The sequence below is a fragment of the Cannabis sativa genome, chromosome 4, assembly GCF_029168945.1.
Source record: "Cannabis sativa cultivar Pink pepper isolate KNU-18-1 chromosome 4, ASM2916894v1, whole genome shotgun sequence".
Taxonomy (NCBI): domain Eukaryota; kingdom Viridiplantae; phylum Streptophyta; class Magnoliopsida; order Rosales; family Cannabaceae; genus Cannabis; species Cannabis sativa.
Window position 1 is genome coordinate 71,225,427 of NC_083604.1, and position 24,447 is coordinate 71,249,873.

Here is a 24,447-nt window from a genome sequence, read left to right on the forward strand (position 1 = left end):
TTTACTAACTATTGACATAAATAAATAAAAAATGGTTGCTAAAATAGTAAAATTAAGAAGTTTTTCACTTTTTTTAAAACCAATTTTTTGAAAAACATTGTGAAGCTCTATTCGAAGTCCTATTGAAATGGTTTCTTATTTTAGGAATGTTATTTTTGATTGTAAAGCTCTATTAAAAGAGTTAAGTGGTGTTTCGGTTCTTTTTGTTAAACGGTCTGCGAATAGTGTAGCTCATTTCTTGGCTAGAGCTTCCTATTCTGTTGCTGATCGTATCTTCAGAAGTTGTGATGTTTCTTCTGAATTCCAAAGTGTAATCTTACATGATTGCAATTAATAAATTGATAATTTCTTTTCAAAAAAAAAAAAACATTGTGAAGTGGAAATGATCTAACTAGTAAATAAACCAAATAAATATTATTAAAAAATATAAATAATTACTTTAAAAGAAAAATGACACTTATTATTTTTTTTTTATAAAGGAAAGTAATAATTGTATATGATTTTGTTAGTGTTACTGTAGACAAAATACATTTTATTTTCTTCAAATTTTACTTTGAGTTTTGTAAAGGAGCCACCATGTAATAATTATTAAAATAGTTCAATTACAATATACTAAATTTTAAGACTTAGAATTACATATACATAATTACATATATGCTAAGAGGCCAATTACAATATACTAAACTTTAAGACTTAATTACATATATGCTAGAGGGTTCATGGCCACTATAAAGAACCACGAACATCCGTCCCGTCCTGACTAATGGTGTCTAACACCCTTCTATTTATTAATATTGTTATTAGTCTAACTAAATATTAAATCTTATATAATTTAATATAATAATTTTTACAAAACCACGTAGATGTTAAACACTATTATGTATTAACAATGTTCTAATAATAAGGTATGGTGCCCAACCTCCTAATAAATAATCTACTAGAGAGTGGAATTACGTGGACCAAATTTTACCAAAGTCAAAGATCAATCATTCCACCATAAATTACAAATTTACTTACCAATCAGAAGATGAAAGTATGGGCCACAAGCTGCCATTTTGCTTTGGTAGTGGGTTCCACATTTGTCCTTTTCTTTCTTCTTTTTATTAGCGGTTCTGGAGTGGTCCCCACTCATCTGTCTGCCTTTCTTAACTTTGGTATTATGAAAAAGAAAATATGCATTTCGTGTCGTGTGCTGTCCTTAGTATAAATAAGAAACAAAGAAAGAATGCTGCTCTGCACTGCTGCTGCTTTGGTTGACTGGCGTTGAACCTTCACTTTTTTGCTTTACTGCATCAACGACGTCGTTTTACAAAACACACCGCCAAAAACAAACCTCTACCCCACAACACAATAGATTCTCATAGAGAAGAGAACGACAACTCTCTCTCTCTCTCTAGGTACGGTCATATGTTGGTTTAGTGTCATAGGTGGGGGTCTCACATTTCCCAGGCTACCCTTTTAATCTTCTGCCACGTGTCTCAATACTCAGCTGAAAGGACAAATGGCCTCCTTGTAAATTGGGACACTAGGAAACGTTAAACCAAAACCCTTGCTCAATTTCTTTTCTTTTTTATTTTTCACTTTTCTGAACAAACAAAATGTTTGGCTTTTGTAACCGTTGTACTCTTGAAGAGCTAAAATTAAAATCTTTTTCTTTTCTTGTTACAGTATAACAAAAAAGGAAGATTTTTCACTACGATTTACAAGTGGTAAAAAGAAAGAGAACGTTGTAGAGTATCAACAACTTGCTTTGCTTTGTCCTCTTAACTCCTTTTCTTTGCTTCAGTATCTCACTCTGTAAGTAAAGCACATATTATAGCATTCTGTGTATTTTAAGCATTTGAAGCTCACTATATTTAGCTTTCTGGGTCATCTTTTCTTTTCAGGTCCTGGGTCAGTATTGTAACACTTAGCAAAAATGTTGAAGATGGTCTTGCTGATCTTTCCCATTTTATATTTCTGTTTCTTGGGTCTTACATGTAAGCAACTTACTACTTCTCTTACCTGTTTTGAATTTATTTTTACTCTACGATTTGTACAGTTTCTCTTTCCCTTTCTGGGTTTGTTTTTTCATCATTTATTATTCTCATGGCTGCTCTTCTCTTGCAGGTGCTGGTCAAGAATCTGTTCAACTCCTTAACCTTTACATTTCAACTCCAGAAGCGCCAAAAACGGTGTCTTCTCACCCTAGTTTACCTATTGCTGCTTCTGTAAGTAGTGGAGACCTTCATGGGGTTTCAAGCAGTGTTTTAATGGCAGAGAGTTGGCTTAGGGATCATGTTCTGGCTTACTACCCTGCCAACCGGTTCACCACCATAGTTGTTGGCAGTACTATTATGTGCCAAAAAGGTCAAGAGCATAAGCTTTCTCTTTTACTACCATCTCTAAAGAACATTCACCATTCCCTTACAAGGTGGGGTTTGGAGAAAGATATCAAAGTCTCAGCTGTATTTTCATCTACTTGTTTGGACCCAGAATCTACCTACTTTAATGGGGAGTTTGCACAAAGATTCACCAAACCCCTTCTGGAGTTTCTTCAGAATACAAACTCAACTTACTCTCTACATCCACCTTTTCCAAAGTTTGCTCCTTTACCAGCTGAAACAGCTAATCTGGTCTCATCTCATTCCGAATGCATGAAAAAGCTTGGACTTTTTGAGCTCAACAAGGTCAATGTGATAGTCAATAACAACCCTACTAAACCCATGAGTAGAAAGCTCTCATCTTTGAATCCAGATGCACTTGACCCATTACCAGTCAGACCAAACCCTTTACCGAAAGTTGCATTTTCAGTTCCTTCTAATGCGGCCAAACCCCCTCAATCTTCAGAACCCCAAATAGCCTCTCCACCCCAGATGATGTCTCCTCCACTGGCCCAAATAGTCTCTCCACCCCACTATCCTTTCTCTTATGCACCAGAAAGTTCCCCTGTTTTTGAACCAGCAGCTAGTCCACCAGCTTTTGAATCAGCTAGTCCACCATTTGGGTTCACCTTGCCTCCTTGTGATCCATCACCATACCACCCAGGTGCCCCTTCACCCCATATAGGGATGGTCCATAAGCTTTGGTGCGTGGCTAAGCCCAATGTCCCTGCTGATACACTTCAGGCTGCCATGGATTATGCTTGTGGAGAAGGTGGAGCTGATTGTAATGAGATAATGCCACAAGGAAATTGTTATAATCCCGATACTGTTGTGGCTCATGCTTCTTATGCTTTCAATAGCTATTGGCAGAAGCACAAGAGGACTGGTGGGACTTGTAGTTTTGGAGGGACTGCTATGTTAATCAACAACGACCCAAGTAAGCTTTTTTTAATTATGTTATCTTCATTTGGATTTAGTTAAATAATTGTTGTTGGTCGTTAGAAATATTTGTTTTAACATTTGAGTGTAATTTGGCAGGCTTTCTTCACTGTCGTTTTGTGCTCACTTGAAAGACAAAAGCGCCATGAAATGGGAACAGAGGCTTGAATGATTAAAATGCTGATTCTAAGGTTACTTGGTTCTTTTTGGTTGTATTAGTTGTAGAAATTAGATTGGTAGTTAATGGAGTATATTATCCTAAACTAGCTATGAAATATTACTCTATACATCCATGTAATGTAATACTCATTTTGGTTTATTTTATATCTAGAGCGAAGTTACTTCAACTGATAATATGCGCTTGTTATTCCTATTACTTATATATATCATTGTTAATTTTTTCGGTTGATATAGCTTAAGAAAAATAAAGATGGCCTAAGATTGGGACCGGGATCCTCTGTCATAACTTGCTGTCTTTTTCTCTGTCAATGCAATCAAATAATCCCACGTGAATTCACAGTAATATATACACTGCTTCCGTTTCACCATTTCACATTTTTTTCTTAATTTATTGGGACCCACACCCAATGCGCAAATTTCTTTGAAGTGATATATTATTTTCTTTTGCAATGGCTTTTATGTTTTTCTCTGCCAAGAGAAACATTTATTTTTGTGTAATTTTTTCATTCTATTTATGCGGTCTAGTTACGGGTTGGGATCGGGGTTCGAAGTTTGGGTCTAGGGTCAGAATCAATGGTCTAGGCTGGGGTCCGTGTCAGGGTCGGGGTTTGGGTCCGAGTCTGAGGTTTGGGTCGAGATCTAGGTCCAGGATCTGGGTTTGGATCCGAGTTGGGGTTGGGGTTTAGGTCCTAGGTTGGGGTTCGAGTATGAGTCTTGTCTTGGTTGGAGTTTGGGTCCAGATTCCAAGGTGTAGGTTGAAGTCGAAATTCAAAATAAGAAAAAAATATTTTAAAAGAATTGAAAGTAATTTTTTTTTATTCTCAAAATTTTAATTCTCAATTAAAATATTAAAATGTGAAGATAGTTTTATAAAATATTATTTTGAAATTAATTTTAAGTTGTCTAATTTAAAAATAAAAAAATGCTACTAATTTTTTGTTTTATTCATCTATATGTTTTTTTTCAATAAATATTTCTTTTTTATTTTATTTCCATTCTTTTAGCCATTACTCACAAATCACAGTCACTTATTTAGGTGAAGTTTGGTAACACTTTTTTTTTAAAAATTTTTAATCATAAAAATATAAAAGTTTTGTTTTTAAAATTTTGATTTTGAAAAAAAATATTCTGTAACTACTTTTTTTTTTTCAATTTTAAGAACAAAAATTAAAGTATGTTCTCTAAATTTTTTTTTTATTTGTTAATTTTATTTAAGTCGAGTTCGGGCTTGGGGTCCGGGTCCAGGCCTGGGGTTTAGGGTCCGAGGTCGGGGTCCAAGTCCAGAGTCAGGGTTGGGTCTGGGTCCGGGGTTGGGGCCGGTGCTGGTGCTGAGGTTCGGGTCCAGGACCAAGTCTGGGGTTAGGGCCATGTGCAGGGCTGGGGTGCGAGGCCGAGGTTGGGTCCAAGTGTGGGGTCGGGGTCTAAGGTCCAGGTCAGAGTCCAAGGTCTAGGTTCGGGTCCAAGTCCGGCTCTGGGTCCGAGGCCAGGGTTCAGGTCTAGGATTAGGGTTTGGATTTGGGGCCGAGTCTGGAGCCGGGGCCGAGGTTTGGGTCCGGATTTGGGGTCCGGTTTAGGGTCCAAGGTTCTGGGTCCTAGTCTAGGTTGGGGTTTGAGGTTTACGATCTGGGTTGGGGTCGGGGTCCAAGGTTAGGGGTGCGGGTCCTAGTTCGGCATTCAGGGTCGGAGATGGGGTTGGGCTACGCCTCCGGGTTCGAGTCTAGGGTCAGGGTCTGGGTTTGGGTTCGCGTCCCAAGGTCCAGGTTGGGGTTAGAGCCCAAAATATTAATTAAGAAAAAAAAAATCTATTTTAGAAAATTTTGAAAGTGATTTTTATTTATTTTCAAAATTTTGATTCTCAATTGAAAATTTTAAAAGTAAAAATGATTTTATAGAACATATTTTTGGAAAATATTTTTACTTTTCTAATTAATAAAACAAAAAAAAAAATTAATTAAAAAAGTATTACCAAACATACCATCTGTAATTTTATATTATCAGCCAAATAGTAATATTATAACTTAAGTGTTAAACTATTAGGAAAAATACTCAAATAATAAACCATTTCACTTTTACTATTCAAATAATGGAATAAAAGTAATAAAAATCATGCCCCCTGAACTTTTAAAATCGTTAAAAATGTCACCTGAAATATTGAGATTGTTGACTTTAAGGACTTTTGTGTAATTTTAGTAAAAATATTCTAACATGGATGAAAATTCAGAAGGCATGATTTAGTATATGTCAAAGTTTGAGGGGCATGATTTGGTAGATATTAAAGTTTGGGGAGCATGATTTAGTACATAAACAATCACTGAAATAGTAAAATTGAATAAAATTAGACAAAAGTCTTTAAATCTAACAATCTCAATAGTTCAAGGGGAATTTTTAACGGCCCATAAAGTTCAAGGGTCATGATTTAGTACTTGTTAAAGTTCAGAGGAAAAAAAATCATAATAAGCATATTTTTAATTATAAAATCATAAAAATTATAATATATATAGAGGATTTTTTAATATAGGGGTTATTTTTTTAACCTATTTTTGCTCCATTAACTTTGATATGTACTAAATCATGTCTCTTGAACTTTTAAGGTCGTTAAAAATGTCTCCTGAACTATTGAGATTGTTAAATTTAAGTACTTTTGTCTAATTTCATTCAATTTTACTATTTCAGTGATTGTTTATGTACTAAACCATGCTTCCCTGACTTTTAATATTTATCAAATCATGTCATCGAATTTTGACATGTACTAAATTATGACCCCTGAACTTTCATTCATGTAAACGGAAGTTAAGAGCATCTCTAATGGTAAAAAATGAAGGGATGTTGCTTAGGTGGATAAATGAAGTGGCAAAATATTGAGATAGTCTAAAGAGTGTTACATGCTGTAAACTCATTAATTGATGTGGCATTATTTGATTGGGTGGATAGAGAAATGGAGAGAAGATCCGGATCCCTAAGGTTGTTATAAATTAAAGGGCCATTATATAAAGGAAAAAAATGTTGGCATAGGAAGCTACTCTATATCAGAGCCAGGTTTCGATCCTGGGACCTGTGGGTTATGGGCCCACCACGCTTCCGCTGCGCCACTCTGATTTGTTGAGGACTATTGCGATCTAATTATAAATAACTTTAATACAAAAAATCTATTTTTTTTTTTTTAGAAAAATGCGTTTATACAAAAAAAAAAATCTATTTTAAGCAATCTGAAAAGAGACTGAATTTGTACTAAAAAAAAAAACAGCGGACCGGAATTATTTACTTTATAATATTATTAACGGAATAATTATTAGGAGGTTTGGGAGGATTGCTGAGTCGTCAATTCTAACTCAGGAGCTAGTGCACACAATAAGGAAGAAAAGAGGTTTGGGAGGATTAATGGCGATCAAATTGGATATGCACAAGGCATACGATAGAATGGAGTGGGACTTTGTTCGTCGGGTTCTAAAAGCAAATGGGTTTGATGATCGTGTTTGCAGCCTTTTAATGTCGTGCATTACGGGGGTGTCATACTCGATTATTTTGAACGGGTCTCCTCTAAAGAAGTTCAAGCCACATAGGGGCCTTCGACAAGGAGACCCATTATCCCCATTCATATTCCTTTTGTGTCAAGAAGTTCTTTCGAAGATCATTCAATGCCAAGAAAGAAGAGGAAAGATTCACGGAGTTAAGATTGCAAGAGCTGCGATTCCAATTTCCCATCTCATGTTCGCGGATGATACAATCTTATTTGCAAGAGCCAACAAGGAAGAGGCATCGAACCTGATGCAGTGTCTTAAGTTGTATGAGAACTGGTCAGGACAAGTCTGCAGCAAAGACAAGTCTAGTGTGCTTTTCTCAAGCAATTTGGGACCTGAAAAGAAAAAGGAAGTTCTGGGAAAACTTTCCATCAAGCAATCAGATGGAGAAGAGAGGCATCTAGGCAATCCTTTTGTTTTTAAAAGGAGGAAAAAAGAAAGTTTTTTGAAGTTAAAAGAGAGCATGCTTCGAAGATTAGAGGGATGGAAGACAAGGCTTTTGTCTTACGCAGGGAGATTGACTCTAATTAAAACAGTGGCATCTTCAATGCCAATCTACACTATGTCAACAAATAGAGTTCCATTATCAACCTGCAGGGAATTAGATGCATTGATGAGGAAATATTGGTGGCAAGGAGAAGTGAGACAAGGTAAGTTTATGGCTTACAAGGCTTGGGACACAATATGCCAACCGAAAGCCTCTGGAGGCCTGGGGATAAGAAGATTAGAAGACTCAAACAGAGCCCTTTTAGCAAAGCTAACTTGGAACATAGCTCAAGGAAGGGATAAGCCGTGGATTCAGTGTCTTCTAGGCAAGTATTGCAGCAACGAAAATTTCTGGGGTGTTAAAAAGAAGACAAGTGATTCCTATATTTGGAAGTGTATCCTGGATGTGCGAAACATAATCCTGAAGGGTTCTATGGCTATTCCGGCTGATGGAAGGAAGATAGATATTTGGAATCAACCTTGGATACCGTGGATGGAGTTCAAGGATTTCAAAGAGTTAATGAATGGTCTTAGAACAAGAGGATATACTGCTAGGACAGTGGCAGATCTTTCCATGGGGAATAATTGGAATGAAGAAGTGGTGTTACAATTCTTTGGGAAGGAAATGGGAGACAGAATCCTTGAGATTCCTAGACTCCCTTATCCTAACATGGATACGGTTATCTGGAAAGGAAAACAAGATGGAAATTTCTCAGTCAAGAGCGCATACATAGAGGATCAGAAGTTTAGATTCAGAGACAATCATATGGTGTGGAAATGGCTATGGAATTCGGGGTTACATCCCAGAATTTCAGTCCTTCTTTGGAGGGTACTGAATAATGCAATACCGGTCAAGGAAAGGCTACCTTTTCTTGTAGATAAGGAGTGTTCTTTCTGCAACCATCATCTGGAAAATTGTATCCATATTTTCAGAGATTGCAGCATGGCAAGATCCCTCTGGTTCTCAAGCAGGTTCCCGTTGAGAATAGAGCAGATCCCAGGGGCACATATGCTTTGTTTTGTGCAGAATCTGGTACAGGAAGTGGAAGCGGCAGGTATTGGGAAAAAGGAGATTCTGACTCATTTAGGATGTATAATTGATCAAATTTGGCAGAGTCGGAATCAGTACAACCGGCTGGGCACTAGAGTGAATATGAGTGATCTGAGAACGAGAGTATCGAAGGCTTTTGAAGAATACTTAAACTTTACTCCAGAAGAAAATGCAGCAGTAGAGGAAGTTTGTTACAAGACGGACCAAGGAACTCAACGGAGGGAGATAAGCATTCCTCAAACTGAATGGATAGTAATCACGGATGCTTCTTGGTCCAAAGGTGAGGCAGGTCTAGCTGCAGTTGGGATAAATAGCAGAACAGGGGTGTGGGCTTCAAAAATAAATTTCATGAAGACGAACTCTGCTCTTGAGGCAGAAATCAACGCGATCGCTATGGCTTTGGAGTGGATTTTCCAGGAGAAAGGAAGGGAGATAACGATAGCTTCGGACTGCCAAATCGCAATCCAAGCTTTGGCCAGCAACCAATGTCTCAAAGATTGGAAACTACTGCACAAGTCTTTGGAAATTTTAGATTATAGAAGCAAATTTAATAGTTGTAAGTTTATTTATTTTAACCGTAATCAAATCCAATTTGTGGATGCTTTAGCCAGAGGTGTTAGAGCCTCCAAACAATCTAATGTTGTGATTCAAGGGGAGGGTGATCCCCCTGTGATCACCAATTTTCTCTTTGCTTAATGAACTATAGTTCTTTCAAAAAAAAAAGAATAATTATTAGGAAGTTTACAATAATAATACTACTACTAATACTTTTATTGACGTGCACGTTAATTAAATTTGAAGTTTTTGACTTTTTTTTTTTATGGTGTTTTTAAAATTAATTTTTTAGTTACTAATAGTGTTGATATAATAAATTAATTAGTTACTCTTATATAAAATAAATTTATTTTTATATCATATAATCTGAAATATATTTTGGTGATCTCCAATACTTATTTATATACATTTTAACAATTAATTAGATATTTTTAAGTTATATTATAGTAGGTTATAGTTTAAAATACATTTAGATAACTTTAAAAATTATTTTCAAAACTAATGAGTTGTCATGTAATATAACAAGCTACTATTTTCATATACCAATTATTTTATATTTTTTTTATTATTTTAAAAACTAGTTAGTTATCGTATAGTATAATATAATTCATTTAATAAATTTTAAAATGAATGTTAACTAAGATTTAAGAAAAAAATTATAAATCAGTAACTAATTATTACATGGGAAATTTGAATTTCCATGCTTAAATAACCTATAAATTATTCCCCTAAACTAATACTATACATAATTAATTATATATGACACTTTTTGTATTTTTCCCATAATACCCTCCCCACCTACATCTGCCCACTCCAACCTTTTTCTCATCAATTCAACAAACAAAATTCCCCACCCGAAAGCTTCCACAACCACCAAATTTTTTTTTCTTCTCTTCACTCATCACTAAAAGCTACAACCTTCCACACTACAAGCCACCACACTAATCCACCACATTAGAAGCTAGAACACATACAAGCTCCATCAATGGGTAAGTAATTAATTTTTTTTTTTCTAAATCTTGTTTGTTGTTGTCATATTTAATTAAGAATGTTGTGTTTGATGATTGATCTGTGGATTGTTGCTGTTATTTTGCTATTTTTCTGTTATAATTTTTGCTGCATGTGAAAACTGGAATTTTGCTGTTTTTCTGCATTTTTTTTCGTCGGGCCCGATGCTGGCCCGATGGGTGGCCCGATGTGGGAAAAAAATTTGTTGACAGGGGCGAAGACCCGATGGTCCGATGGTCCATCATTGGGTCCGATGGTCGGACCCCCCTCGGGTCCGATGTTTTTTTCTTAATTTTTTTTTTATATTTTTTGGAACACGGGTCCGATGGTCCCCATATGGGTCCGATGGTCGGACCATCGGACCCAAATTTTTTTTTGAATTTTTTTATTTTTTTTAAAATTTTTTTAATATAAGGTCCGATCGGTGGGGTCCGATGGTCGGACCAATCGGACCCTACGGGATTTTTTTTTAATCTATTATTATTTTTTATTTATTATTATTAATTTATTTTATATTGATTTATTATTTGTGTTATTAGTTATTTTTTTATTAATAATTATTAGTTATTAATTATTATTTTAGTTAATGTTTTAAGAAACGAAGAGAGACTGATTTAACAAAGACGAAGAGAGAGGATGAGAGAGGCTGATTTCAAATGAGAGGGGTAGTTTAGGAAAATTGGTAAAATGGTCATATATTACCAATTTTAATAACTTTGCATTTAGGGGAAAAATTTTTGGGTAATGTAAGCATATTAATTCAAATTTCCCTTATTATATTAGTAACTAAATAGTTTTTTTTTTTCTAAAATTAGGAAAAAAAAATATATGCATTAAAGAGTAGATTACAATAATTTTTTTTAGGATCAATCGAGTAACGACGTGACCAAACATTATTTTAAAGTTACAAAAATGGATAGAAAATGAGAGAGAGATAAAAAAGAGAAACACATGCATATAAAAAGTATTGAAAAATACCAAACAATGAAAAACTTAAACGTAAGTAAAATTTAACAAAGTTATATGTGATAACTATATCAAAAATAGGGCATAATATGTAAAATTTCCTTTTCAAGGTCTATTACAAAAATAATAATAATAAAAAAAAAATCAAGGTCCATTACTTTCATTTTTAACCGAAATTCTGTTCTTTGTAATTGTATCATAGTTTTCCCAATTCAAATTTTGTACCATTTAAATTAGGGAATCATCTTCTTTATAATGCATTTAATTATGATTTTTAAATGGGAATTATGTTTTTATGATTCTTAAGTTTGTAAATATATGACTATGTTTTTTATAAAAAAAATATTTTATGAAAAAAATTTGAAAAAACATACAAATTATGAAAAAAATGATAACATAAGATACATGGTTGCCGCCTTAATAACTGGTTATCTCCTTAGTTATCATAAAGGTACCTAATTACCATTACCTAATTTTTTCATGGGAAAACTTACAAAAATACTGAAATTTGGGTTAACTTTTACAAAAATACTGTCACACGAAAAAGTTTTCAAAAATACTTATTTTTATAAAACACCAGTAAAATACAAAACAGAACAACTCAAAACAACAGTAGAACAGTACACTGCAGTGTAAAACTTATAAAAAATACAGTAAAAAAGTAAAAATTGCCGCTTGACAGTATTTTTGTAAAAAAATAACAAAAGTTAGTATACTATGTAAATTTCCCTAATTCTTAACCTATTTTTTTTTTTTCAATTTTCCTATAAAATAAGCGTTTTGGAAACAAAGTCACATTTTTACACAAAAAAAATATTAAAACCCAAAAAGTTTGCAATTTCCTGTATAAATGATTCATATTTAGTTTTTGTATGTTAGAACGTGAAGACAATTATAACATTTTTCTTCTTTTAATAAAATTTCATATACCAAGTGCTCGAGAGAAATTACCGCAAGCTATATAAAAAGCTTCAATTGAAAGATTAGTAAAACATAAAATGTTGATGCTTTATATGGAACGCAAGCAATACATTTGTTTAAAATGAATAAATCCCGATTGTCACATGAATAATCCTCCATTACAGTCCTCTTCTCAGTAATGACAAACAACTAAAGAGCATTTACAATTTCATAAAAAAGACCAACACTGCTGTGAGTTGAAACAGCTAAGGCAGATTGTCTCCAACTTTTCTGTCATCTGAAGCATTACTACCACCTTCAATCTGCATAAGTGAAAAATAGAATAACATAATATACTGTTGAAGAAATAGCAATCTTTGCCACGTCTATTTTGAGCCTTTTAAAAGTAGTACTACTGTAGTTTACACAAAGTTCAACAATGTGAATTGGCGGGGCAAATGCTACCTGTTTAGTTTTTCCATGAGCAGACATTATCTCGTAGAACTTCCGCATCAACATTTCTTCCTCTACCTGTAAGTTGTAGATGTCAAATTAGCACGAAGTTAGGTTCGTTCAATGCAATTGTGAAGCGAATTTTCTGGATGAAATAATTCTACTGTCAATAGAAAGTTGCAAGAATAAAACACTGGTTAAAATCCTTAAGACAAGGTTTAATAGAATGACCACAAGTTTTGAGGGTAAACATGAAATAGTGTCCTTAAATCTTCTCGAATGAGTGTTAGGAAAAACCAAGAAACCACATTCCCTTTTAACAAAGTATATACAAATCAACATGAAGAAACACAACTGTAAGAGTAAGCAAGCGAACAATGCTAAAGGGGCAGCACAAACAAAGCTGCAAATTCAATCAACCCTTTACCTTTTTTGGGTATGCAACAAACCTCTAGTAGTGTTGGAAGCTGAGTACTTGTGGTGCCCTTTGTATTGGATACATAATTATAGAGTGGACAGTTGACAAAATTAAATGTCCTAAGGTTTAATCCATTGAATTTTATCTTTGTTTCTTTTCTTGCAATCTCATTTTGTTCTTTTATTTCAAATTTACCGTTTCTCAAGTATAATAATCGATTTCCAAATATAATTAAAGCTGAAAACAATTGATAATTTGTAATCAATCCTCCTAGAAACATAATCTATTTTCATTATTATTACTTGTTTACAATATGTATACCTGCATACATAAATTTCACAACATTAAGTAAATAGATGCACAGCAATTATCATCTTTTTTTAACCTATAATACTAAAAGGGAATAAATCTTAGAAAGTGAATACAAGAAAAGTTGCATATCTCTATCACAAATTAGTTTTTTGCAAAACTTAAAAACTTGTTGAAATAGGCCAATAAGTGTCCTATAAAGTGTAATTGTAAATTATCAATCTTTTTCAAATCAATTAAATTAAGTAGGCAAAACCAAGACAAGTTAAAGGTAAATTGAGGACCAACCTGAAGTTTATGTAGTTCATGTGACATTGATCTATAGGCTTCCATTAAGAGTTCACTTTGCTTTTCCAAATGCCTGCAAAGCCAGTAAATTAAATGTGATGTGAGCACACCAATGCATAAGTATAACTTAGTCAAAACTTCTTCAAAAGAAAACCTTACTTGAAAACATCTCCTGTGTGCCTTGGGTCCATTTCAATTGGGGAAGTGAGAACCGTAGAAACTCTAGTTTCGTTTTGAATTACTCTAAACAATTTGACAGTTGAATGGATTGTGACTCCTTCGTTCTATAAACAGAAAAATGAAATTAGCATTGATCAAAATCAATTGGTGTCTTTGCTATATAAAGGACTAAAACGAGAAGAAAGTGATGATGTGAACATGATGAATAAGAAGTTTTGTTTATACAATGCTGACCAAAATTATAGTACCACATTCCTAAGAAACAATATTACTTGTACCAAAACTAACCACACCCTCCAACATTTCAAATTCAAGCTCATTACATACACAATGGGAAGAATTGCTGATAGAAAATTATTTGTCCTTGAAGAACTTAAACAAGAAAATGCAGTTGTCCAAACTTACAAATGAAAAGACCATGTTAATATCTTAAAGAACAGTGAATATGGATTTATATATGATGAAATATTGTAAATTAAAATAAAACAATTAGTCATTTTTGTTTCTTTATCTTATCAAGAACTTGATACAAAACCAACCAAACTCACTCACTCAAATATCAACAAAATCACTTCCATTTGACATTTTACCGAATTCTTTTTATGAGAAAGTAGGCTCAGACGTCTATTTAAGCATTAGTTATATGGTCAAATTTCCTAGAACCATGAAAGTAATCTACGTTGTTTACTTCCAAATTATATTCTGTATGATCTTTTCCATGCACAACATGATATTTTATAAATTATATGATACACATCATGTATACATAATGATATAATTTTTTTATGGTGTGCCGTGATCTGAAATAAGGCCAACCTAGCCAGTTTCATCCAACTTCACACATTGATCATTATGGGGTAGATACACAGAAACACAAACACGGGCCTTCAACTTCATTCAGGAAATTTATCAAACAAAATGAAGGCATTAAGAAACAAGCACATCCAACTAAAAAACAGGGGACCAAACAAGGAACCTGAAGACAAAAAAATATAGTCTGACCAGTTCCCTACACCAATTATAAGATTTGGAATGATGAACACAGGTTCGTTTATATATATATATAATCACTTTGCTTCCAATATTCATCACATTAGAGAAAAAATATAATAGGGCGCGGGAAATTTTATATATAATACCACAAATTCTTGTGGTTGAATAAACTGATGGTGGAAGAAAGATCACAATGAACCTGATTTTAGGGATGAGATTCGGCAAGAGTGAAAGCGGCGGCAGACATGAGCAACCGGCGACCAATGACGAACATGGAGGTGAAATAGCAAAAGAGATAGCTTCTCAAAAATCACTACCGGAAGAGACCTAAGAAATATGATTCAAGAGAAATAAATCCATGAGAGCTGGTTCATTATACCTACGAAATGGAAATCAGCAATAGCAACAAGGTCTCCAAGAGACGAATATGGCTTCAAACCAAAGCGGGTTGCCGATAGAGGAAGGAATTGGATATGGCTGCGGGTCTGGAAAGGGAAAGTTTTTTTTTCTTTTTTCTTTTTCCGTAAGGCTGGAACGGAAAGTTGAAACGGAGCGGGCGACTGAGGAGGTCAGATTATATTTAGGGTAAATACCATTTTGAACCCTGTGTTTTGCAAAAGTTACAGATTGGACCCTGTGTTTTGTTAAATGACAAAATGGACCCTGTATTTTCTAAAATAGTAAAAATAGGACCCTGAGCTTAATTTTTGACAACTTTTTTTTAATACAACCAATTTGAAGACAATGCTTAATACGAACAGATACAAAAAATGTAAACAGTTTTGTCATAGCACTTTTAGATCGGATTATAATTAAACTTTATTTTGACAAAAAATCAATTCAGGGTCCTATTTGTACTATTTTAGAAAATACAGGGTCCATTTTGTCATTTAACAAAACACAGGGTCCAATTGGTAATTTTTATAAAACAGAGGGTCCAAAATGGTATTTACCCTTATATTTACAATCCAATTTAATTGAACCAATTCAATTATAAAAAATAGTCATTTTAATTATTAGTTGAAAATAAATATTTAAATTTAATTTTTTGTGGTAATAATAGTAAGTTATAATTATAAGACTTTTTAGGTACTTAAATAGTGTTAAATAAATTACCACGTGATAATTCTTGATTGGTCCAAGTCATTAATATTTTATTTTTTTAAAAAAATTAATTTAAATGATACGTAGATAATGATTTAATATTTAATATGCAAATTTAAACTTAAATATTTATACCGCAAATTACTCTATAAAAAATTAAATATCTAATTACTATTAAATTGAATGTCAAAAGTTAAATTTTAATTAAATTAAATTAATTATTAAATATTATTTTCAAAATTCAATTAAAAACAGATTGAATCAAATCCAATTATATTTATATAATAAAAATATATATATTTTAATTAATTTTTAGTAGAATTTATTTTGTGTTAAATTAGTAATATTTAATTGTTTTCATGATGTTTTGTCGATTTTATTACTTTGTAATATTTTTGTTTTATTTATTGCAGATTTTAAGTTTTATTACACTTGTAACAATAATATTTTTAGGGATATTGGCGGCTAAACCACTTGAACTTTACGGTTTGTAACACTTAACCACAAAAATTGAATTTTTGACGGCTAAACTACCTAAATCTTGGATCTGTTTTGCTCTGCATACCTCCGTCCAAAAATCACATGTTGGACTGTCCATGTGTACACACTTGTACACGTGGCAAATTTTTAGTGGTCCATGTAATATTAGTTTTAAAAAATAATAATAAATATTTAAAAAAAATCAAAAAAAAAAATTATATATATATTTTTTTTTACTTTATTTTTAATTTAAAAAAAAATTATTAAAAAGAAAGTGAAGAAAGAAGAGTATTATACCTAAGTATATATAAATGTACAGACCATTCGCACCCATCTTCATACATGGACGGCTCCACTGTGACTGACTGGTATTCTCTTCAGTTTTTAACATTTTCTAAAGCTTTATTTTGCTTTTGGGTTAATAATTTTAGGGCTTTTTTATATTTTATATTTTTCTAGGGCTCTTGATATCTTCTAGTAAGGCAAGCATGGCGTCCACAGACCTAGAGATAGCGAAGACTAAGAAGATGGAGCAGCAGCTTGCTTCGCTTAACTCTGTTACTTTCGATACAAATCGACCCTATTGACAATGAGGTTGTGCGCAAGTTAGAATTTGAGGAATAAGATGAATGAGGTTCCATCTCAAAACCAATTGGCAATGAGAGAAGTAGCTCATTCCTCTTATATATTCTATTATCTCTCTACACATTAGCAATGTGGGACTTTCTAACATCCCCCTCAAGATGGTAGCTATTTTATTTGCTCACCATCTTGGACAACTCGATCATAAGCGACTATTTTTTGGCTCACTATCCCTGATCACAAGTGGCTCTTTTTGCTATACTTTTTGGATCGGTATTTTTGGATTTTTGGTGGCTCTTTTTATTTTTGGCTCACTATCCCCGAATCACAAGTGACTTTTTTTGACTTTGGCTCTTGGATCAACTTTTTTGGGTTTTTAGTGGTTCTTTTCTTTCGGCTCTACTTCGATAGGTTTTAATTTTTGGGTTGGATAGTCGCTAGAGATTTTTTTTTGTTTATTTTTGCTCTGATACCATGTTAGAATTTGAGGAATAAGATAAATGAGGTTCCATCCCAAAACCAATTGGCAATGAGAGGAGTAGCCCATTCCTCTTATATATTCTATTATCTCTCCACACATTAGCAATGTGGGACTCTCTAACACACTGCTCCTAAGTCGCTCATCAATGATGTCTCCAGGGGAGGAGACGATGATGCTGGTTTAGGGTACGGCTGTACAAAAAAATTTGTAAACCGCCCAAACCGAATAACCCACCCAAATTGAACCGAAAAAACCGATAAAAATTACAAACTGAAATAACCCGAAAAAATTACAACCCGCTCAATCTGTTAATTAGGCGGGTTGAAAATAGGTCCAACCCGCCCAATTAAACCGAATAACCCGACCAACCCAACTTTGGCTTTTATTTATTTATTTTTTTCTTTTTAGTTTTTATTATATATAACATAAATGATTAAATATATAATAATATAAAATTATATACTTAATTGTTAATTTCAAAGTCATCTATATTGTGTTGTGCTTTGGTGGAATTTGATATTTTTAATTTATCTTTTTTAATTTTTATTGACTTTAAAACCAAAAAAAAAAAAAAAATTTGGTCGGTTTGGGCGGGTTAACCCGACCAAATCGCCCAAACCGTTGGTCGGTTTACAATTTTTTTTTTAAAAAAAAATTGGGCGGGTTGCACTTAAATTTTAGCAACCCGAACTTTAAATTGGGTTAAAAAATATATAGGATAAACCGCCCAAGCCGACCGATGTACAACCCTAGTTTGGGGCCTAAGAAGCCCAATTCGATTTTTTTTTATTTAATAATTTTTTTTAATTAAAAAAAAGTAAAAAATAAAAAATAATTAATTTTTTTTCTGATTTTTTTTAATTTTTTTTAAATATTTATATTTATTTTTTAAAATTAATATTACGTGGACCACTAAAAATTTGCCACGTGTACAAGTGTGTACACGTGGACAGTCCACCGTGGCACTTAACTGTGATTTTTGGACGGAGGTGTGCAGAGCAAAACGGAACCAGGGTTTAGGTAGTTTAGCCGCCAAAAATTCAATTTTTGTGGTTAAGTGTTACAAACCGTAAAATTCAAGTGGTTTAGCCGCCAATATCCCATATTTTTATAAAGTATTAAACTTAAATGTATGGTGATATTTAATTTTTATGTATTTTTCATCATATTTTTATGTTAATATGAAAAATTAGATGTATAATTATATATCCAATTAAAAAATCGATCAACTCCAATTAGTAACTGGATTGGATTGGAATGAATTTTAAGGCATAATTAGATTAGATTGGATGAAAATTCTTTAAATCCAATTACTAATTGAATTGGATCGGATGAAGTGAAAAATATTAAATTGAATGGGATGTCCAATCCTAGATTATATTATGAGCATTATTTAAGCGCCAAACACCCCATCTTATTGGTTATTTATATTCTATGATACTATTTAAATTAAATTACGATTCTATACATAATTATACAATATAACATCTTAAATAATGCTAAGCATTGCTAATGCTTTTTAGCTAGGAGTATTTATACAATCTAATACGTATTATTTTGTTCATAGTACATTCGATCTATACTAAACTTAGATTTCATATTTTGGATCCGACTATTTAGAATTTTTATCCCTTGAACCATGACATATATATTATTATGCCCCCTGAACTTTTTAGTCCATTATAAATGGTCTCTAAATTATTCATAATATTATAAATTGATCCTTTTGTCAAGTTTTTCACACGTGGCAAACAAAATGATGATATGGCTGCTTAGCCAATTGCCACATCAACGCTATAGGTATAATTTAACATTAAAAAATAAAAAATATGCATTTTTTAAAAAATAATTAATGATTAAGAAAATTACGTAAAACTAATTAAAAAAATTAAATTATTTTTTCAAATTAATTACACACATGGCGTTGACATGGCACTGACGTGGCAACTGACTAAGTAGTCATGTTATCACTTTATTTACCACGTGTGACAAAACATGAAAAGTACCAATTTGCAACTCTGTGAATAGTCGATGGACCATTTTTAACGAGCTGAAAAGTTCATGGGGTAGTTCTGAGAGAAAAAACCCTAAATAACCTTTGGATCCAATTTAATCTGCACAATAGTTCAAATCTAATCTAATCCAATCCACAAAAGTACAGATTGAATGAGGTATTCTCGATTAATTACTTTTTAATATGGAATTATTTAATATTTTATTAAAAATATATGTATATTTTTTTCATAACTAACAATAATATAAATTAAATTATTATTGTTTTATATTTCTAATAACAAATTAAAATAAATAAATTTAAAGAAAGAAGAAAAAAATATTTAGTTTTGTTTTAAATTATATTTTCTTTATGTATAAGAATAAAATATACATTTGATTATTTGATCTATTAAGTTTTGAAATATATTTTTATGATATGTATTAGATTTTTAATTTATTATTTTTTACATTTAAATATTAATTGTATATAATTTTATTTTATGTGTGAATTGGAATGAATAATTTATTATTACATGTCAATCAACACGGGGTCAAACCATGAGCATCTCACTTAAAACCTCCGCTAAGTTTATTTTAATCTTGACAACCTTGGTCGGGACCGTTGTGTTAAAGGGAATTTCTTTAAGTTCCTCGGCCAGACCAACTCCCGATTTGATTTTCCTAAAATGGGGGCCAATGTCGTCCCCATCTTGGGCACACCTTCAAGTGGATTTAGGTGCCGTCTCTCCATAGTTTGAACTCCGGAGGTCTTCGGCGTCTCTCCGGCTTTCACGAGAGAGGCCCTATTCGTCCCCCTTGGTGCCAAAACAACAAAGAAGGTCTTCTTTGTAATGTCCCCGTTTCAAGCCTCTATTGGGCCTTCTGCCATGGACTAATGACTCTTATATTGCTTTATGGAATGATAACTGACCCAACAAATTAACACGAGTCTTTTCGATGCGCTTTGTCCTCACTCGCCCACTTATTGGGAAAACTTCCTAGGAGGCCACCCATCCTAAAATTACCCCAGATCAACCCAAAGAATATGGTTTGTAAATAAAAAAAAAAATCATATATGGACTCAAGCAAGCTTCCCGTCAATGGTACCATAAATTTCATCGAGTGATTCTCTTGTTTGGTTTTAAAATGAATGTTGTTGATGATTGTTTGTATCACAAGTTTAGTGGGAGTAAGTACATAATTCTGGTTCTATATGTCGATGACATATTGCTTGCCACTAATGATATAGGCTTATTGCACAAAACCAAGAAATTTCTATCTAAAATCATTTTGAGATGAAAGATCTTGGTGACACCTCTTTTGTTTTAAGAATTCAAATACATCGAGATCGTTCTCGGGGTATTCTTAGATTATCACAAAAGAACTATATTGATAAAGAACTTAAACAGTTTGGCATGCAAGATTGTAGACCAGGTGATACTCCTGTCGTCAAAGGAGACAAATTTTGTCTTAAGCAATGCCCTAAAGGAAGCCTTGAAGTTTAAAAAATGTAAAAGATTCCCTATGCTTTAGCTATCGGGAGTCTAATGTATGCTCAAGTTTGTACGAGTCTAGATATAACGTACATTGTTAGAGCGTTAGGCAAATACTTAAGTAATCCAGGAATTGATCACCAGAAAACAACCAAAAAAGTTATGAGATATTTGAAGAGAACAAGAGATTACATGCTCACATATAGGAGGTCAGATCACTTTGAAATCATTGGATATTCTGACTATGACTTTGACAGTCAGTAGTCCCGGGATCCGTAAGCTATGCAATCCCACACCGCCTGGGGAAGGTCCAGTGGGATGATTCTGAGACTGTGTAGGTATGGGACTACACAGTTGAAGAGGGCTTAAATAGATTGATTGATATTACCTATAATCAACAAGGAGCATCTTGTTTTTCGGTAGCCCATCACGAAAGAACTCCACAGTTAAGCGTGCTTGACCTGGGGTAATTTCAGGATGGCTGACCTCTTGGGAAGTTTTCCTAGGAAGCGTGCGAGTAAGGACAAAGCACGCTGGAAACACTTGTGTTGGTCTGTAGGGTCAGTCATTAATCCAGGAAGCAGTCAGAGTGGCGTACTCGTGTAAAAGAGCCATTATTCCGTGGGTGTAAGGACACAATGGAGGTTTGAAGCGGGGACGTTAAAAAATGGTATCAGAGCCTTGACCCAGTCGAAAGTGTGGTCGACGAGGACGTCGGACCCCATAAGCAGTCAGAGTGGCGTACTCGTGTAAAAGAGCCATTATTGATATTGTGACAATAAATCAACTGTATTGTATTCCAATAACAACAGGAGCTCGACGAAGTCAAAACATATTGACATCAAGTTTCTTGTTGTAAAAGAAAGGGTACAAAGTGGATAAATTTGTATAGAATACTTAGGTATAAACTTCATGATTACAAACTCCCTTACTAAGGGTTTGCCACCCAAGGTCTTTAATGTGTGTTTTAGAGTATCAGGATATCTAGATTTAGAGTGAATTTGTCTTTCTTATCTTTTGTGTTTTTTATTTATTTCATGAAACTTGTGTATTTGAATAATTTTTTTATCAGAAATTATGTTATTCAGTTTATTTCACTTTGTGCATTTAAGCTAAAGTTTTGATCTCCATAAAGTAAAGTAGGATCAAGTGAAAATTGACATGAATAGATCACCATGTATGTAAATTTTTATACCACATTATCATGATTGATCTTTGTCATTGACTGTGTTGATATATGTGACTATTGATACAATGAAAACCGCTTTGACCCTATGTTGATATAGTTAATGGACGAGGTTGTACATGCCTACGGTTATAATGATAAAGTTATGAGCTCAATAAGATTAATATATTTATATATATATATACATATGTGGCTGTTAGGTTATTTTTAGTATTAATTTTAGATTAAGTTTAGTATATTTTTAATTGAGTTTTAATCGTGTTTGGAGCATTTTTACGCTTGTTATCTTTTATTTGTGCAGATTTAAAATAGAAGAAGATTAGAAAAATATCAGAGAAAAAGATGGAAAAAGATAAAAATATCTCACAAAAAGATGATATTTAAAATAGAGAAAATTGTGCAAGAAAATAAAGCTGAAACTTCAAACATGAATTCCACTATCTTCTGATTGGATTTTGGAAAAAATCAAAACATAAAAGTTCTAGATCTCTCTTTTATCTTTCCGGAACATCTTGAATCGTCCAATTCCGAGCAATATTGAGAGAGTTATGACTAAAATACTATCAGTCAACGCAGCAGAAAAATCACTTCCAACACGGGCCGCGGCATGGCTTTAGCATGCCGCGGCCCGCCTCCCTAAACAACACAAAAATCGTATTTTTCTCTCACGTGGGTGTTGGGGGTTTCCTAGTTCAAATAGGCATTTAACATGTGCATTTTTCCATCTTTTTAGGCCCTGAATGCCTATATAAAGAGCAGAAGAGAGTTGATCTCATCAAATAATTTTAGAGGGAAAAAAAGAGAGAATTCAGATACAGAGTGGAGAGATCAACTGCAAAATTGGAGGCATACTTCTTAGGGTTTTCAGCATTCTTCTCTTCTTCTCTTCTCTATTTTCATCTCTTTTCTTAAAGTTAATATGTGTGATTGTGCTCTCATAAACATGAGTAGCTAAACATTTTAATTAGGATTAGATGGAGATTGTTTAACATTGTTTTATGGTTTTAATATGATTTATTTTCCCCCTAATTTCTATGTATTCTATTTTATTTGTGCTTAACTACTTTTAATTGCCTGATCACCAATTATCTGTCTATGATTTTGATGCGAGATCTGAGAAGTGAGTGTTAAATATGCTATAGTAAAATAGAATTGAATTTCGATATAGGACGAGAGTACCTATATGGTTTAGATAGCTTATAGGGTTTCTGTGTTTAATGCTTGTTGCATGTTAAATTTATCACGAGAGTAGAAAGTTTACATGTAGTTGAGATTTATATATCTGAGAAGACTATAAATTACCTTAGTAAGCCTGCTATTGCATAGAAATTAACATTAAGAAAATAATCATATTAGGCCATATTCAATAGAAACAATTGAAGTCGAAGCCCTAGTTTTTATTAACTTTCAATTCTCTTGAATAATTGTTTTTTACTAGTTTCTTATTTTTAATTCTTTCTTTATTTTTATTTAACCAAATAGAAGTAAACGTTTAATTTTAACGTACTTAACTACACTCCCTGTGGGATCGACCTCACTCGTGGTGAGTTTACTACTTATAACGATACGTACACTTGCGTGTGCAAAATATTGCAACAAGTTTTTGGCGCCGTTGCCGGGGAGTGATAGTTAATATTATTAAAAATTAAATTTTGTTCTAATTTGGTTTTTCTTTTTAGTTTTAGTATTAATCGTGTTATTTCAAATTTTTATCTTTTCAAGTACTAATTTAGTTTTTTTTTTTTTTTAATTTTACTAATGTTTTATTGTTGAGTTTGACCTGCAAGGTAAAGCCAGATGCTATATCTTGAGGATTTTTCCCAACAACACAATGAACCATTCTATTCTGCTTGGAGGAGATTTAAAGAGTATGGAGAGAGATATTATCCCACTTTCTCAAGTGGATGTTTTACGTGGCTCTTTTATAACGGACTTAATGATGAAACAAGAAGCTGGGTTGATTATGGAGCAGAGACAACTGGAGCACCTCTATTAATGAGAGGCTATGATATAATAAATCTATTGAATAACATGGAAGATTTTGATTATGACTGGCATTGGGATCCATCACTTCAGGGTTGGAGTCACCAATACCCACCTTATTGCCCAAATTCATCTCAACAATCTGAAAAAGAGGAGCAACTATTAGCACATATGCAATCACTTCCAGGAGAGATTAATCGCTTAACTGACATGGTGAGATCCTTATGTGATAATTCAATGGCTCATGATTCAGAATGTAATAATTCCAATGATGAAAGTTATGAGAGTTATTGCTACAATGAATAAGGGTCATTAGTTGAGTACAAGGAAGATAATGAGCCTACAATTGAAGATCAAGATCCTTGTGAAGAGGAACTCATTGAATATGAAATCACAAGCAAGGGTATGGATAGCCAAGTGGAGAGTGAGAAACAAGAAGAAAGGTTGTTAGATGGAAGTGTAGATACTGTGACATTGGAGGATGAGGAAGAACATGGCATCATTGATTCGACTTCATCAATGATATTGACTAATAA

At 33.1% G+C, this 24,447-nt stretch overlaps 2 protein-coding genes and 1 non-coding gene across 6 annotated transcripts in view; 1 reads left to right on the forward strand and 2 right to left on the reverse strand.

Annotated features, from left to right (window-relative positions):
* The first annotated feature begins 1,426 nt into the window (after positions 1-1,426).
* Positions 1,427-24,447, forward strand: part of LOC115712185 (glucan endo-1,3-beta-glucosidase 12) — an 80,876-nt gene continuing 57,855 nt past the window's right edge. Inside the window, exons 1-4 of one of the 4 annotated variants that reach the window (XM_061114431.1) lie at positions 1,427-1,797; positions 1,887-1,979; positions 2,110-3,300; positions 3,402-3,715. In XM_061114431.1, the coding sequence (XP_060970414.1) occupies positions 1,919-1,979; positions 2,110-3,300; positions 3,402-3,433 (1,284 nt within the window). In that variant the 5' untranslated portion in view covers positions 1,427-1,797; positions 1,887-1,918 and the 3' untranslated portion in view covers positions 3,434-3,715. Of the gene's footprint in view, positions 1,980-2,109; positions 3,716-24,447 lie in introns of those variants that run through there. The other 3 variants (XR_009687459.1, XM_061114432.1, XM_061114430.1) reach the window with 3 other exon arrangements.
* On the reverse strand, positions 6,507-6,578 carry TRNAM-CAU (transfer RNA methionine (anticodon CAU)). The gene has a single exon. It is a non-coding gene; the product is annotated as a tRNA-Met (tRNA).
* LOC115711941 (uncharacterized) lies at positions 12,014-15,191 on the reverse strand. The gene is made up of 5 exons (XM_030640139.2): positions 14,807-15,191; positions 13,594-13,718; positions 13,435-13,507; positions 12,432-12,497; positions 12,014-12,289 (listed from the first exon to the last, which is right to left on the reverse strand). Exons 2-5 carry the CDS (start codon positions 13,623-13,625, stop codon positions 12,233-12,235), a joined length of 228 nt encoding a protein of 75 aa, XP_030495999.1. The 5' UTR covers positions 13,626-13,718; positions 14,807-15,191; the 3' UTR covers positions 12,014-12,232.

Bases quoted from the DNA above. Each gene is read 5' to 3' on its own strand.
- LOC115711941 (XM_030640139.2), bottom strand. From the start codon at position 13,625: ATGGACCCAAGGCACACAGGAGATGTTTTCAA. The intron at 13,508-13,593 runs GTAAGGTTTTCT...CTGGCTTTGCAG, and splicing joins CACACAGGAGATGTTTTCAA to GCATTTGGAAAAGCAAAGTG. The intron at 12,290-12,431 runs GTAGCATTTGCC...TCACTTATGCAG, and splicing joins CTCATGGAAAAACTAAACAG to ATTGAAGGTGGTAGTAATGC.